The following is a 14,769-nucleotide window of genomic DNA, read 5'->3' as shown; positions in this document are numbered from 1 at the left end:
AGAGAGACAGAGAGACAGAGAGACAGAGAGACAGAGAGACAGAGAGACAGAGAGACAGAGAGACAGAGAGACAGAGAGACAGAGAGACAGAGACAGAGAGACAGAGAGACAGAGAGACAGAGAGACAGAGAGACAGAGAGACAGAGAGACAGAGAGACAGAGAGACAGAGAGACAGAGAGACAGAGAGACAGAGAGACAGAGAGACAGAGAGACAGAGAGACAGAGAGACAGAGAGACAGAGAGACAGAGAGACAGAGAGACAGAGAGACAGAGAGACAGAGAGACAGAGAGACAGAGAGACAGAGAGACAGAGAGACAGAGAGACAGAGAGACAGAGAGACAGAGAGACAGAGAGACAGATAGACAGACGGACGGACGGACGCGCGGGCAGGGGGGTGGGCAGGCGGGTGGACAGACAGAAAGACAGACTGACTGACAAAAAGACAGACAGACAGACAGACAAACAAGCAGGCATGCAGACAGACAGACAGATATTCACTCTCCATTCATTTGTTTGGACCCCCTGTTACGCAACATTCGTACACAGAGTGTGAGTTAGGGGGAGGGAGCCGGTGGGGTCCCGCGCTGGCTGCCGGTGCACCCACTGGCGCTCGGAGCTCCACCGGCTCGTATTTACCTGCAAACTAATCCCGACGAGAGCCAATGAGAAGGCGGCGGGCGAGACGAGCTGCCATCTTCAATCGACATCGGTGCCAATCACTGGAAATCCGGCCAATTAGCGGCCTGGTTGCGGGTCACGTGTGAGTCGGGGAGTCGACCCGCGATTGGCTAGTGTAGCTCTGCCTCCCGAGTTCATTTATGTTCTGGGAGTGAGTGATTGACTTTATCAGTCCAAGGACATCATCCGCGTGGAAAGGGGGGGAAGTTTGAGCCTGGTTCTCACGGAGCGTGCTCGACGGGAGTTTCCTCCTAAGTCTCGCAGAGGATTCGTCCCCGTTTTCGGGGGGCTCGTTTCGGGGCTTTGGTTTTTTTATTCCCGACCGGCGGTGCGGCAAATCACGGCGCAGCGGCTGCAGCGTGCGCGCTCCGCTAAACTGGATTTTAAATTTCTTTTCTCCTAAGTTTTTTTTTGCCCCCCCCCTCCCACGCTCTGACTATGCTTCTCGATAGCGGTCCACAGTTCGCGTCGCTAGGAGTGGGCGGCTTCGGGGCGCCAAGGCACCCCGACATCGGCAACAGGGACGCGAGCCTGGGACTCAACCCGTTCAGCGAGTCGTCGCACTCGGCGGCGTTCAAAATCAGCCCCGTGGGCCACGACATCGCCTCCGGTCAGACGTCCGCCTTCACCCCACAAGCCGGCGGCTATGCGGCCGCCCTGGGACACGCGCACGGCGGCCAGGTGGGCTCGTACGGCGGGGGGGCGTTCAATTCCACGCGGGACTTTCTCTTCCGGAACCGGAGCGTGGCCGAGTCCGGCGGTCCGAGCGCGCAGCACGGGCTCTTCGCCGCCTCGGCGGGGAGCCTGCACGGGCCGCCGGGCATCGCCGAGAACCCGGGACATCTGCTCTTCCCCGGACTCCACGAGCAGGGCGTCAGCCACCCGTCGCCCGGGGGCCACGTCGTCAACAGCCAAATGCACCTGGGTTTGCGCGGGGACCTTTTCGGGCGGGGCGACCCGTACCGGCCGGTGGCCAGTCCGCGCACGGACCCGTACGGGGCGGCGGCGGCGGCGGCGCAGCTGCACAACTACAACCACCCCATCAACATGAACATGGGCATGAACGTGCCCAGCCACCACGGCCCGGGGGCCTTCTTCCGCTACATGCGGCAGCCCATCAAGCAAGAACTGTCGTGTAAGTGGATAGACGAGCACCAGATGAACAGACCCAAAAAGACGTGCGACAGGACGTTCAGCACCATGCACGAAATGGTCACGCACGTATCCATGGAGCACGTCGGCGGACCCGAGCAGAGTAACCACATCTGCTTCTGGGAGGACTGCCCCCGGGAGGGAAAGTCCTTTAAGGCCAAGTACAAACTCGTCAACCACATCCGGGTGCACACGGGCGAGAAGCCCTTCCCGTGTCCCTTTCCGGGCTGCGGGAAAATATTCGCCCGCTCAGAAAATTTAAAAATCCACAAAAGAACGCACACGGGTAAGTCCCCATACCTATACTATATATCAATACATATATATAAATATATATAAATAAATTGGTATATATTTATATATATATATATATATATATATATATATATATATATATATATATATATATATATATATATATATATATATATATATATATATATATATGTGTGTATATATATATATAATTTTTTAAATATTGTTTTTGTATATGTAACAAAGTGTGTGTGTGTGTGTGTGTGTGAGTTTGTATATATAAACATATATATGAGGGACGTTCTGATGACGTTCCCACAGCGTGTCTGCATAAGTGTGTGTACGGTGCTCCACTCGTAATCTGTTGCTTCAGTGTTTACTAAAGTGAGAGTAGTCGCGATGAATAAATAAAAGCTGACGAACGTGGCGTTTAGCGTGGACTTGCACGGGTGAAAACAAAACGCAGGTCACTGTGTTTTCTGATCTGCACGTTTTCACATTTCTTGTGCGTTTTGTGATGATTTTGCCCGTCCCCCTGCCTCCAGGTGAGAAGCCGTTCAAGTGTGAATTCGACGGCTGCGACAGACGCTTTGCCAACAGCAGCGACCGGAAGAAGCACATGCACGTGCACACGTCGGACAAGCCGTACATCTGCAAAGTGTGCGACAAGTCCTACACGCACCCCAGCTCTCTCAGGAAACACATGAAGGTAATTAACGTCTTCATTAGACGCCTTAAACACATTAGCTACGATTTAACACTTGTTAAATAGCCCCTCCCTCCTCGTCTGCCTTTTTGTTCATTCAAAACAATCATTTTCATGTTTTGTTTATTTTTATTTTAAATCTAATCTTCTTTATGGCAGGTTCATGAGTCGCAAGGGTCCGAATCGTCCCCGGCTGCAAGTTCTGGATATGAGTCGTCCACACCCCCGGTTCTGGGCTCGGCCTCCAGTGAGGACCCGACAAAAACGCCCCCGTCGGGGGTGCAAAACACGTCGGGACACAGCGAAGGGCTGGCGCCTAACTTTAACGAATGGTACGTTTGAGGACGACAAGCAGATGAAAGAAAGCCTGACGTGGAGGGAGCGCGAGGATATGGATATAAAAACAACAACAACAAATGAGACTTTTTCCCAACACACACACACACACACACACACACACACGCATACACGCGCACACATACACGCGCACACATACACGCACACACACACATACAAACACTTTCACTCTAACACACTCCCACAAAATGGGACAAGCAAGAAAGCGTCCGAACTCAGGATTTACCCAAATTGGACTTTTTATTCCACAGTTTGGAGGAATTCAAATGAAAAAAAGGAAGAAGAAAAAGCAGAACACACATTATTTCATTGTTATTTTCCCTTTTGAGTTGGAAAAAAAACTACAGGAGAAAAATGATTTATTTTTCATTTCATGTATTTTCTCAAAATGTTATTTAAAAATAAAAAGAATAAAAAGGGAGGGTTATTTCACTGTTTTATAATATTAAAGGGTGTTATTTCGCCCCTTCAATTGATTGTTGGAACTTCAGTCTTAAGAAAACGTGCCAAAGTCTTTTTTGTCATGAACTTGAACACAGTTTAAAAGATTACAAAAAAAAGAAAAACAGAAATAAATATTATACTCGTGAATGTATTTCCTTGTTTGATGGGGTCGAATCTGTTGTCAACGTCCGTTTTTTGGGTGGAGAAAAAAAAGAAATCATGTGGTATTAGGTTACGATTGTTGCCGTTGAATATAATAATAACGTTGCCTTTTGTTAATATGCCGTTGTAAATACATATCCATGATGCCATATTTATCAATTTGTAATTTAATTATGGGTATAAGTTCTGAAACGTTAAAAATATTTATGGAAATGTTTTTTCTAACAACAAGTGTACAGTTTGGGCTCTTCTTCACTTAAAACAACAACAAAACAACAAGCTCCAACATAGTGATTGTATCCTTTTGTCTTTTCCTTTGCTTTCTTTTTTTAACCGGTAGGCCTATACGTGTCTTATTTGCATCGAAAAATAAATATTCTATATATGGATATGATGGATTTGTTTAAATATGATGCAAGCTATTCCCCATATTTTCTTTATGAGACCATTGACATGTACATGTGTGACCTTGGAGGAGGGTTGAGAAGCTATAAAACGGTTCTGTGGATATCTTTATGTGAGAGGGCAAATTTTTAACATTGGTTTTGTATATTTTACTTTTATAGAATCAGACATATAGATGTCAAATCTGTAGCATTAAAAAAGAACTCAGCCTATTGCACTCTTTGTTACAAAAAAGGAGTGTGTATTTCCAAATCAAGGTGACAGAAATTTAAAATTGGGAGTCATGCACTCAAATTAGAGCAACAATTATGATTTTTTTTAAACCATAGTTCCAACAATGTCTTTGTGCAAGTATGTTTTTAAATGTGTGCATCGGCAACAATGGAACTGTCACAAGAAAAATAAAAAAAAAGTTTTTGTCTATGAGCCTGCATTGTTTTCGACGTAACTGTGTGGCAAATAAGCCTGTTCTCTGTTGTGGTGTTTGCATTTAGAGCAGTTTAATGATGCTTGTTTTTTATGTGGGACTAACTTGAGTTTTTCGTGTGTGTTGTAAAAAATAGTGAAAGAAATTTTCGATCTATGTGGAACTTTTATTTTGGAGGGGTTTAAAAAGAGTTACAGCATTGCATTGTAACCTATTCTCAAGAATCCAATATTATGCAGACACAAAGTATATTGTGAGAACAATATCAGACCACCAGCACCAACTTTAAAAATAAAATGTACAAAAAAACGGTATCTCATGATAGTGAGATAAGGAAAAAACGTTTATTTAATTAAATAATTTAAGGAGTATATGTTTTATATGCTATTTTATATACTTTAATTTAAAGACAAACTACTTTTTCTTATGCCCGTCCCTCATCTGCAGAGCAAAAATGTGAAAATATCGTCTGTATAAAACAAAAAAAACAAAAAACCCAGCGAGAATGTGATGTTGTAACACTTTCTGGGAGATATGGGTCATATTCCGAGGAGGAGGAAAAAAAAATTTTGTGTCACTGTGCCACATTGAGGCAAATGTTAAGCCCACGTTCATGCCTTATCGCCTGTATAAAAAAAACACCAGGCATAATTGGGCTTATTGTGTATTTTTGCTTTCTTTTCACACAGCAAATGTGATTTTTTTTGTATTTTTGGGGGAGGGGGTGGGTGGAATTAAAAGCAAAACATTCACCAAAAGCGTCGTCCAGGTGAATATTTATTATTGTTATTATTATGCTCTGGATGTTATGTGCATGCCTCAGACTGCAAGGAGTCACTTGAACTTGACACCTAGAGAGGCGCCATTTTAGTATCTTGCCTTGCGACGTGACACATCATCTGTGCGCATTTTAACTCAGTGGCCACCTTTGACGTTATGTTTCTATACCATTGACGGCGATGGCCGTCCAATCCACTTTGACTGGGAGGGTTGACAGCGATCGCGCCTATCGCCGTGAATGACAGACAAAAACAAAAACGCAAAGTTGTAAGATGATATTCAGACCACCTCCCTTAAATATGGCGAGCAGTATCCTCAGCTTGTCTTTGAGTCAGACTCCCATTTTTCTCCCACTTTTGCGCAAGCGCGATTATTCCTTTGATATGTGTTCTTTTACCCCACATTCCCTCCTCAGCTCGTCAAAAAGCACAATTCAACTTCCTAATAAACAGAGACCCCCGTCGAAGGGTCAGAAAACCAAATGCCACTAACGCGCGTTCATTTCAAAGGCAAAAGACGGCTATACATCATTTTTGTTTTAATGTATATTTTGACGGGGGGATCAGGGGGGGCGCTACAGTAAGTACCCGGATGATGGCACCACCTCCTCATCACCATCCGGGGGAGAAAGCGAGCGAGTGCAGACTGTTTCAGCGGCTTGGGCTGAAGTTTGATATCGGATTGATTAGTCACTGCCCCGCTTCCCTCCATATGCCACCCACCTTCCGCCCAATGAAGAGTATTCGCTGGCTAAGTGGAAGAGGAGTCCGATCTATAAGAGGATAACCCGACCCAAGCAGGTCCGCATCGCCCTTTGTCACGCAATCGAGGCTGCAACACCCCGCCCCATACATAAAAAAAATCATACAAACTACGATTAAATCAATGAGTACAAAGACTCCATATTATGTGACCACTTATTCATATTGACTACTTATTCATGTCGATTACGACTTATTTATTATGTTTACTACTACTTATTTATTATGCTGACTACTTATTTATTACTTATTTATTATGCTGACAACGTATTTATTACTTATTTATTATGCGGACTACTTATTTATTATTTATTGTTATAATTATTATTATTATTATTATTATTATTATTATTGAGTAATCAACTGATTGTTTGAGTGTTGTTTTGTTGACTACATATTTATTTATTATTTATTACTTATTCATTGATTATTTTTTATTATTTATTGTTATGATTTAGCGCGTCGGCCTCACAGCTCTGGAGTTCATAGTTCGAATTCAAGTGAGTCCACCTGTGTGGCATTTGCATGTTCTCCTGGTCCTGTGTGCGTTTTCTCCGGGTATTCCGGTTTCCTCCCACATTCCAAAAAACATGAGGTGGTAGGCTGATTGGACACTCTATATTGCTCCTGGGCATGAGTGTAAGTGTGAATGGTTGTCCGTCTCCTCGTGCACCCCCCACGACTCTAGTGTCGATAAAGTGGTTCAGAAAATGAATGAATGAATATTTATTGATTATTTATGTCTATTTGTTGTTATTGTTATTTGTGAACTCCGTGGTGAAGCTTTAAATCTCATTATACTTGTATAATGACAATAAAAATATTTAATTCAATTCAATTCAAAAATATATAAGAATGCCTGCATCCGATTCTGGGGGGAGTATTTGTTGTGATTGCATGACATGACATATGCGCGATGAGCTCAAGGGCACTTTAAAAGCTAATCAACTGGTCTGTGACTGCCTGACGTGTAGCCAAAAACGCTTGTGTGGCTCACCACCAGGAATGGGCGCCTACCTATCAACATTGTTATGTAAATCGGTTGATATAAATAATTAATCAGCCAATTCCGTAAGGGTTTTAAGTTTTGCAAGATGGTATTAAAACTTGTAATGGATTAACAAGATAATAAATAAATAAGTGGGCTTTAAAATAGGTGAATTCATGTTGGCTGCCATTGACGGCAATAGACGTCCAATCTATTTTAACTATAAGTGGATGGCAACAACCCTGCCATTGAAATGGATTGAACATCTTGTCTGGTCTTAGGTGGGTGCATTGTGACAAAATGTACTTCACTGTTGTGAAAAGATAAATGCAGAAAAAAATGTTGGATTTATGGTAATATACTGTCAACTGAGGCTGCCAGAATTCTACCATTAAAACATTGTAAAACCATACAATTTTCATTGTCTAAATAACAAAAAATCCTACCATAAAAAGAATTATATTTTATATACCTATGCCTATGCTATGTATAACTGTTTTCTTCATAGTTCTCTTTTTCTTGTTCTCCCACTTTTTCAACTGGAGTTTGAACCTAGCCAGTAGCACATTCTCACTTCAATTGCCTGGACCCACATTTAAGCAGAAACTTTTCATTATTACTTTTGTGTGTTTTCCTACATCTTTTAGCTTATTTTCCTGTTTTGAATATAAAGCACTTTGGCTTCCCTCGTAAATCATGTAAATGTGCTTCACAAATAAAGTTTATTGATTGATTTCCTATCCTTCTATGCAGAAAGCACCTCCAAATCCAGATTGAAGACGAGGGCCAATGAGAAAGGATGTGACATGATGATGCCACCATCAAGCCTGCTTACATCTTATTTACAGCATAAAAGGTATACAAGGTTGTAATTGTAAAAATGATACAGTAAAATATACAAATTATAGTAGAAAATGAATATAATATATTATAGTTTATTTAGTTAGTTTTGTATTGTGGCTTAATGTTGCTAATCTAAACAAAAAAGTTAAATTCTTCGCCCACTCATGAAAAGTTCTCTATTAATCCTATCATTCATTCATTTTCCAAACCGCTTATCCTCACAAGCTTCGTGGGGGGTGCTGCAGCCTATCCGAGTTAAGTATGGGCATCAATCTGGAGATACCCCGAGTCCGTGGCCAGCCAATTGCAGGACACAAGGAACAATCATCAGGAGGACCATTTCTATCTCTTCTAGTGTCAATTCAGTAACTCAGTAATAATGTTGAAATTATACAATTAAAATCATGGTCTTGTTCAGGGGTGACAAGCAAGTTAGACACAAAGAGCAACAATTTTAAACTGTGAGAGTCAACGAGCACATCACGCAGTGACCTGCCAAAACAGAGATACACACAGAAAAAGGCACAAGTAAAACTATATTATTTACCATAACACTTTCTTCCCCTTATTATTTGTTTTTAATGGGCCATGATGAAAGTGTGTGTGTTTTAGAGAGAATAAAAATAAGAGAAACTTGAAACGAAGCATAGAGTCACAGTATATAGAAAATATGATGAAAAGCAAAGAGCCGTATTCATTTTGGCTGGGAGCCACATGCGGCTCGAGAGTTGCGTGTTGGCCACCTCTGGTCAAGTTGATTCCTTCACACTCAGCAGCCTTTTTACACACATACATGACAAAGTAGTGCATTTTACAAAATGTTCAGTGAGCAATAACAGACCAGAATTTCATTCATTCATTCATTTTACAAAGCTCTTTTCGAACAAGGGTTGCTGAGGGTGCTGGAGCCTATCCCAGCCAACTATGAGCACCCGGCAGGTGAGACCCCAAATCGGTGGCCCGTCCAACGCAGAGCACAGGGAGACAGACGTACAACCATTCACGCTCATACCAGGGGCAATTCAGAAAGTTCAACCAGCCTACCCTGCATGCTTTTGGAATATGGGAGGAAACCAGAGTACCCAGAGAAAACCTAAGCATGCCCGGGGAGAAAGCATAAACACCACACAGTGAAGACCGACCTGAAATCAAACCATCTTCCCCATAAGTGTGAAGCTCCTAACCACTCCTCCTCCAAGTCGCCTATACTAATCGTAATGTAATATGTTTTCACTCAATTTCTGAACTAATTTATCCTCACAAGGGTCGTAGGGGGGCTGGAGCCTATCCCAGCTGACTCCGGGCCAGAGGCGGGGGACTCCCTGAATCGGTGGCCAGCCAATCACAGGGTACAAGGAGACAGACAACCCTTCACACTCACACCCTTACCAATTTGGAGTGTCCAATCAGCCTACCATGCATGTTTTTGGAATGTGGGAGGAAACCGGACTCCCCAGAAAAAAACCCACACAGGTCCAGGGAGAACACGCAAACCAAGGTGGCCTGGCCTGGATTTGAACCCAGCACCTCAGAGCTGTGAGGCCAACGTGTTAAACATTCAGCCGCCCAGCTGCAATACTTCAAGATCCATGTATGAAATATAATATATGATTGATGAACATGAGATAACTTGGAATGAACATGAGCCTTCAACAAATAGAACATTTGCACATTAAAGCTTTAACTGAGTAACAAGAAATTATTTTAGATTGAAAAAATAAAAATAAAAAAATCACACAAAAATAAAAAGATGACTTGCTGCCAAACCTTCCTAGTTGAAAAGTGACTGGATATTTTTGCTGTCAGTAGCAGTTAAACCTTATCACATCCTACCAAAACTCCCAGTTCAAATGGATTGGAAATCTCTAGCCTTAATAACTGTGTTCCCATTAACCCTACTAATCTGAAAAAAACTATATTTTTCTGTGAAAAACTGGTAATAGACACACATAAAAATAAAAAAAGCAAAAACCAATAGTTTTCTTGTTTATTTTTTATATATTTTAATATTAAAATATAATACATGAGAACTGGGTATGAGCTTCCCAGTCACACGATTGCCTCCCCTCTATACGCCACTGGTTTTAGGTGCCCAGTCTTCAGTAAAAATCTCCTGGGAAGATTCCAGACGCTTTCTAGAAAAACAGCACCTATGTCACAACCATACTTAGCTAAAACCATTTATAGGTGGAGGAACAATTATAATGGAAACAGACCTAATGGCACAGGAAGAGTTAACAGTGCGCTCAGCCAATTAGCTTTGCTTATTTCACCTCCAGCAGGGTGTTGAATATGCACTAAGCAAAATACATGCAATCCACAATGTGGCTTTCTTTTTTGTCATGTAAAGCTATTAGCACAATGGCTTTGTCTTGCAAGGTCAATTATTCCTCTATTGCACCTCCTATTAAGAGGAATCTCATTTTATACTATCACTTATACAGCACATAGCCTGCAGGTATGAGTACTTTGAGGAAAGTGAGTGAAAGTGTCCTAATTTTAACAAATGACGTCAGTAAAGCTGAAGCCAAATTTCACATCAGCTTGAATAATTGAACCAGTACATAAACCAAAATGAGTAAAAAAAAGAACAAAGTACTGCTCAACTATTACCACAAATTGAAAATAAATCACTATTGCACTGAAAAACTTACATTTGAGATTTTGATTGTCGGAGATTTTGCCAACATTTTCAAGACAATTCCATTCATTGTGAAATTTTGAGTAACCTACTTTTGTCACCTGTAAGAAAAAAAACCAATGAAGAGCATTCGTCCTCTTCCGACTTCAAGCGCAACTATGGAAATGATGTCATCAGCTGATAGATAAGCTCATATCTCGAGGCAGCGCGTTAATTCTTCAACATCTGGCAAGGGAGGGAATGTTTGAACAAACCTGATGAATTTCTAAACCCACGCACCCACGCTAATGGGCCCCCAGAGTGGATGCTGTGTTAAGGGGGGGAAGACAACCAAGCAGATGTTCTCTGATTGTAGTTCGTCTTCACTTGTGTTGACATATTCTCAAAGTGACAGTGAGAAAGAGAGAGAGAGAGCGCGAGAGAGAGCGCGAGAGAGAGCGCGAGAGAGAGCGCGAGAGAGAGCGCGAGAGAGAGAGAGAGAGAGAGAGAGAGAGAGAGAGAGAGAGAGAGAGAGAGAGAGAAAGAGAGAAAGAGAATGAAACTGCTGCCTGTGTGTATATGTGTCTTTGATTGTGTCCGTGAGAGAGAGCAATAGATGGCAAATAAACTGGCCGTGGGATGTGTGTGTGTCATAAAGAGGGAGAGAGAGATGGAGAAGAGTAAAATTAAAGAGGGAATGAACGAGAGCAGAAAAATGAGAGATTGAAACAAAAATTGTGTTCAGGTCAGCCTTTATGTGTGAAAAAGACACTTAAAGCAGTCCAGATAAAACTGAATGTCTGCGGAAGAGGCACTCTGGAGAAAAAGAGAAAGGGGAAATGATCGAGGAGAGAATGAAAGAGTCAAGATTTAGTAAGTGTGTCCGAGAGAGAGAGAAGAAAAGACAAAAATGGAGCAAGGGAGGAAAAGAGAGATACAATATAGTTAATTGACTAGTCTTTGTTTACTTTTAAATGGCCAACGATTCAGTGATCAAGGGAATTAAAGTAGTTCTTGTGTAAATAGTGTTCAAATTATCACTAGTTAACACTGTAAGAGCCTCATTCCGACCCAAAGAATCAACTGCGTGCTACATATTCATTAACCTCTCATTGTAAAGGTGTTACTTAGAATCAGGAGTGGACAAAACAAATTACATTTGCTCTATTTATTGTAGATGAATATATGTGATAACCTCTTGAGCAATGTGGTGTAGCGGCCCACTCGCCTCACTTCGGTGTGGGCAGGCGCGGGCTAAATTCCCACTGGTGGCGGTATGATTGGGAGTGCCAATGGTCATTTGTCTCTCTGTGTGCCCTACATTGACTGGCGACGAATCTAGGGTGTAGTATTCCTTTTATCCGACGACAGCTGGGTTAGTACAGAACATCCACCTGAACAACGACCAAAGCACCTAACACTATGGTTTGGTTGACACCATATCATGTCAAAAAAGACATTTTACATTACCCCCATATTAGATGGGCTTCGTCATACAAAATCCCAGCTTCCAATGCTTCAAACCTGCACAAGCCACGATAGCCAATCATAGCAGACTTCGGCAACAGTTGTAGCCGCTTACCACTTGAAAGTATTTGCATTAACACCCAAGCTTCAAACCAGGTTTGAAGGACATGAAACAGTATCACTCCGCCTACGTCTAAATATACGAAGATGTACGGAAATGTTTCAGGTGTGTAAAAAGCAAAAACGGCCATGGGCTGAAGGAAGCCGATGATGAGAAGCTATATTTCCAATATGACTTAACATTGAGGAGACCACCAATCATTACTGTTTAACAAAGTCAATGTATGTTACAATACTAACATAACACAAGAAATGCTGTGGCAGCTACCAAAGAACATTACCCTGCTAATTAGCATACCAAACATAGTAATTTACATCACACTAGACAATCAATTTGTGCAAAAAAATGGGTACTGTCTCGAATGTGCTTTCTTGTTGCTTTATTTATTTCCAATTTTGTAGAACTGTTCAAAGTGTTGTTTTACCCCAGCCAACCCTCTAAACCAGGGGTGTCAGACTCGGGTTGGTTCGCGGGCCGCATTGACGTCAACTTGATTTCATGTGGGCCGGACCATTAAAGATATAATATTTATATATATTTTTTTAAAAATGGATTTAAAAAACTGGATTAAAAGCCCTGAATATTCTGTTTTTATAGATCTAAAACAATGTTTATTTTAGCTTTTTTAAATATATTTTTAGATTTTACAAAACTAAAAACACAGAAAAAATTGCAATTAATGATTTAAAAGGGGGGAAATCAGGAAATTTAATATACATCTATATTCTTCATTTTAATTTGATCCTGAAACAGAAAGTCGGCACTCATGATTTACTTTCCCGGGCCACATAAAATGATGCGGCGGGCCAGATTTGGCCCCCGGGCCGCCACTTTGACACATGTGCTCTAAACAGACACACAACCAAGTAACTTTTACTTTAAGTATACTTCAAATGAACAACTTTTAATTCTTACTTTTAGCATTATTTTTACACCAGTACTTTTTCATTCATTTTCTGAAACACCTCATAAGGGGTGTGCTGCAGCCTACCCAGCAAACTATGGGCAGAAGGTAGAGGAACACCCTGAATTGGTTGCAAGCCAAACACAGATTTTTATTTTTACTGAGGTATTTTTTTTAAATTAATGTCAAAGTACTTTTATTGAATAAATATATATTCACAAAAGGAAACACGCAAGAGGGTAAAACGTATTTTGACGACATTTTGCTCACATTTTGACCATTCTCTGCCATTGACGGCAGTAGAGGGTACTCTGACTTTTCGTCGAAAGACTTTTGGTCCCTGGTCGTTTGGTCGACCGGACGTTTGGTCGACCGGACGTTTGGTCGACCGGACGTTTGGTCGACCGGACGTTTGGTCGACCGGACGTTTGGTCGACCGGACGTTTGGTCGACCGGACGTTTGGTCGACCGGACGTTTGGTCGACCGGACGTTTGGTCGACCGGACGTTTGGTCGACCGGACGTTTGGTCGACCGGACGTTTGGTCGACCGGACGTTTGGTCGACCGGACGTTTGGTCGACCGGACGTTTGGTCGACCGGACGTTTGGTCGACCGGACGTTTGGTCGACCGGACATTTGGTCGACCGGACGTTTGGTCGACCGGACATTTGGTCGACCGGACGTTTGGTCGACCGGACGTTTGGTCGAACAGACGTTTGGTCGCCGGGTTGTTACTGTTGAAACCAGCTCTCAAAATTATAATCATGAGAGAGAGAGAGTTTGATATCTAAATATCTAATCAAAATATCAACAGTAAACTCCCTGTCATAATTTGACAGCGAGCGAACCCGGCGACCAAACGTCCGTTCTACCAAACGTCCGGGCGACCAAACGTCTGGTCGACCAAACGTCCGGGGACCAAACGTCTTTCGACGAAACGGCCGGGCACGCAATAGATATGCATTATCAATTTTCACTTTACATTAAAAGTGGGTGTCTACCACCATCAATGTCAGCCAAAGATTGAAACCCTAATGTCACGGTGCCACAATTATAAAACACAAATGTATCCCTTGATATTTTAAGAGAAAGAGTGGGGGGAAATACAATACACAACCAAGCTATAGCTGCCTGTCTTGAAAGCATGTGTGTTAACCTGCGTGCAAATATTGGCACTTGGGGGCAAGGGGATAAAAGATTGGCGCATGAGGTCTAATCAAAAGCCATGCAAGCACAGCAACAATAGGGGAATCGTTTTTCTATATGTTGTCTGTTAAAAGCTGCATGATCAGAGGTGATTTGGACTGTAATGATGTGCGTTTTGCCTGGAAAAGAAGCCATCGCGGCAAGCCAGTTGCCGGGTGACGGCTTCAAACAAAGCCAGTTTATCGCCTGGAATTTATATTTACGAACACAGATCCTTACCCTCCAAAAAGCCATGAAAAAATTGTTGCATTATAAGGGATGGACAGTCGATTTCAACTTGTTATTGTTTTTTAATCAATGACAGAGAGGTATTGTTGGAGAGGACAGGTAGGAGGGCTGGATGCAAAGGAGAGGGGGATGGAAAAGCCAGGTGCAGGGCGACCTCATGCCAGGATAATGTATGGGGCCAGGGGTGTCCACCAAACCAATCGCGGGCCTTTCACACTGACAGCTTTTCAATGCCAGAATGGGACAATCGCCACAATAATTGC

At 42.4% G+C, this 14,769-nt stretch overlaps 2 protein-coding genes across 4 annotated transcripts in view; one reads left to right on the top strand and one right to left on the bottom strand.

Annotated features, from left to right (window-relative positions):
- Positions 1-14,769, bottom strand: part of zic6 (zic family member 6) — a 110,453-nt gene that overhangs the window by 52,116 nt on the left and 43,568 nt on the right. The gene's annotated exons all lie outside the window — the stretch shown is intronic.
- Positions 815-4,587, top strand: zic3 (zic family member 3 heterotaxy 1 (odd-paired homolog, Drosophila)). Its single transcript, XM_077609579.1, has 3 exons — positions 815-2,118; positions 2,633-2,796; positions 2,953-4,587. Exons 1-3 carry the CDS (start codon positions 1,119-1,121, stop codon positions 3,133-3,135), a joined length of 1,347 nt encoding a protein of 448 aa, XP_077465705.1. The 5' UTR covers positions 815-1,118; the 3' UTR covers positions 3,136-4,587.

The sequence above is a fragment of the Stigmatopora argus genome, chromosome 9 (genome assembly GCF_051989625.1).
Source record: "Stigmatopora argus isolate UIUO_Sarg chromosome 9, RoL_Sarg_1.0, whole genome shotgun sequence".
Taxonomy (NCBI): Eukaryota; Metazoa; Chordata; class Actinopteri; order Syngnathiformes; family Syngnathidae; genus Stigmatopora; species Stigmatopora argus.
Note: the sequence above shows the minus strand (reverse complement) of the source record. Positions and strands in the feature narration are given on the sequence as shown.

Bases quoted from the DNA above. Each gene is read 5' to 3' on its own strand.
- zic3 (XM_077609579.1), top strand. From the start codon at position 1,119: ATGCTTCTCGATAGCGGTCCACAGTTCGCGTCGCTAGGAGTGGGCGGC. The intron at 2,119-2,632 runs GTAAGTCCCCAT...CCCTGCCTCCAG, and splicing joins CCACAAAAGAACGCACACGG to GTGAGAAGCCGTTCAAGTGT. The intron at 2,797-2,952 runs GTAATTAACGTC...TCTTTATGGCAG, and splicing joins CTCTCAGGAAACACATGAAG to GTTCATGAGTCGCAAGGGTC.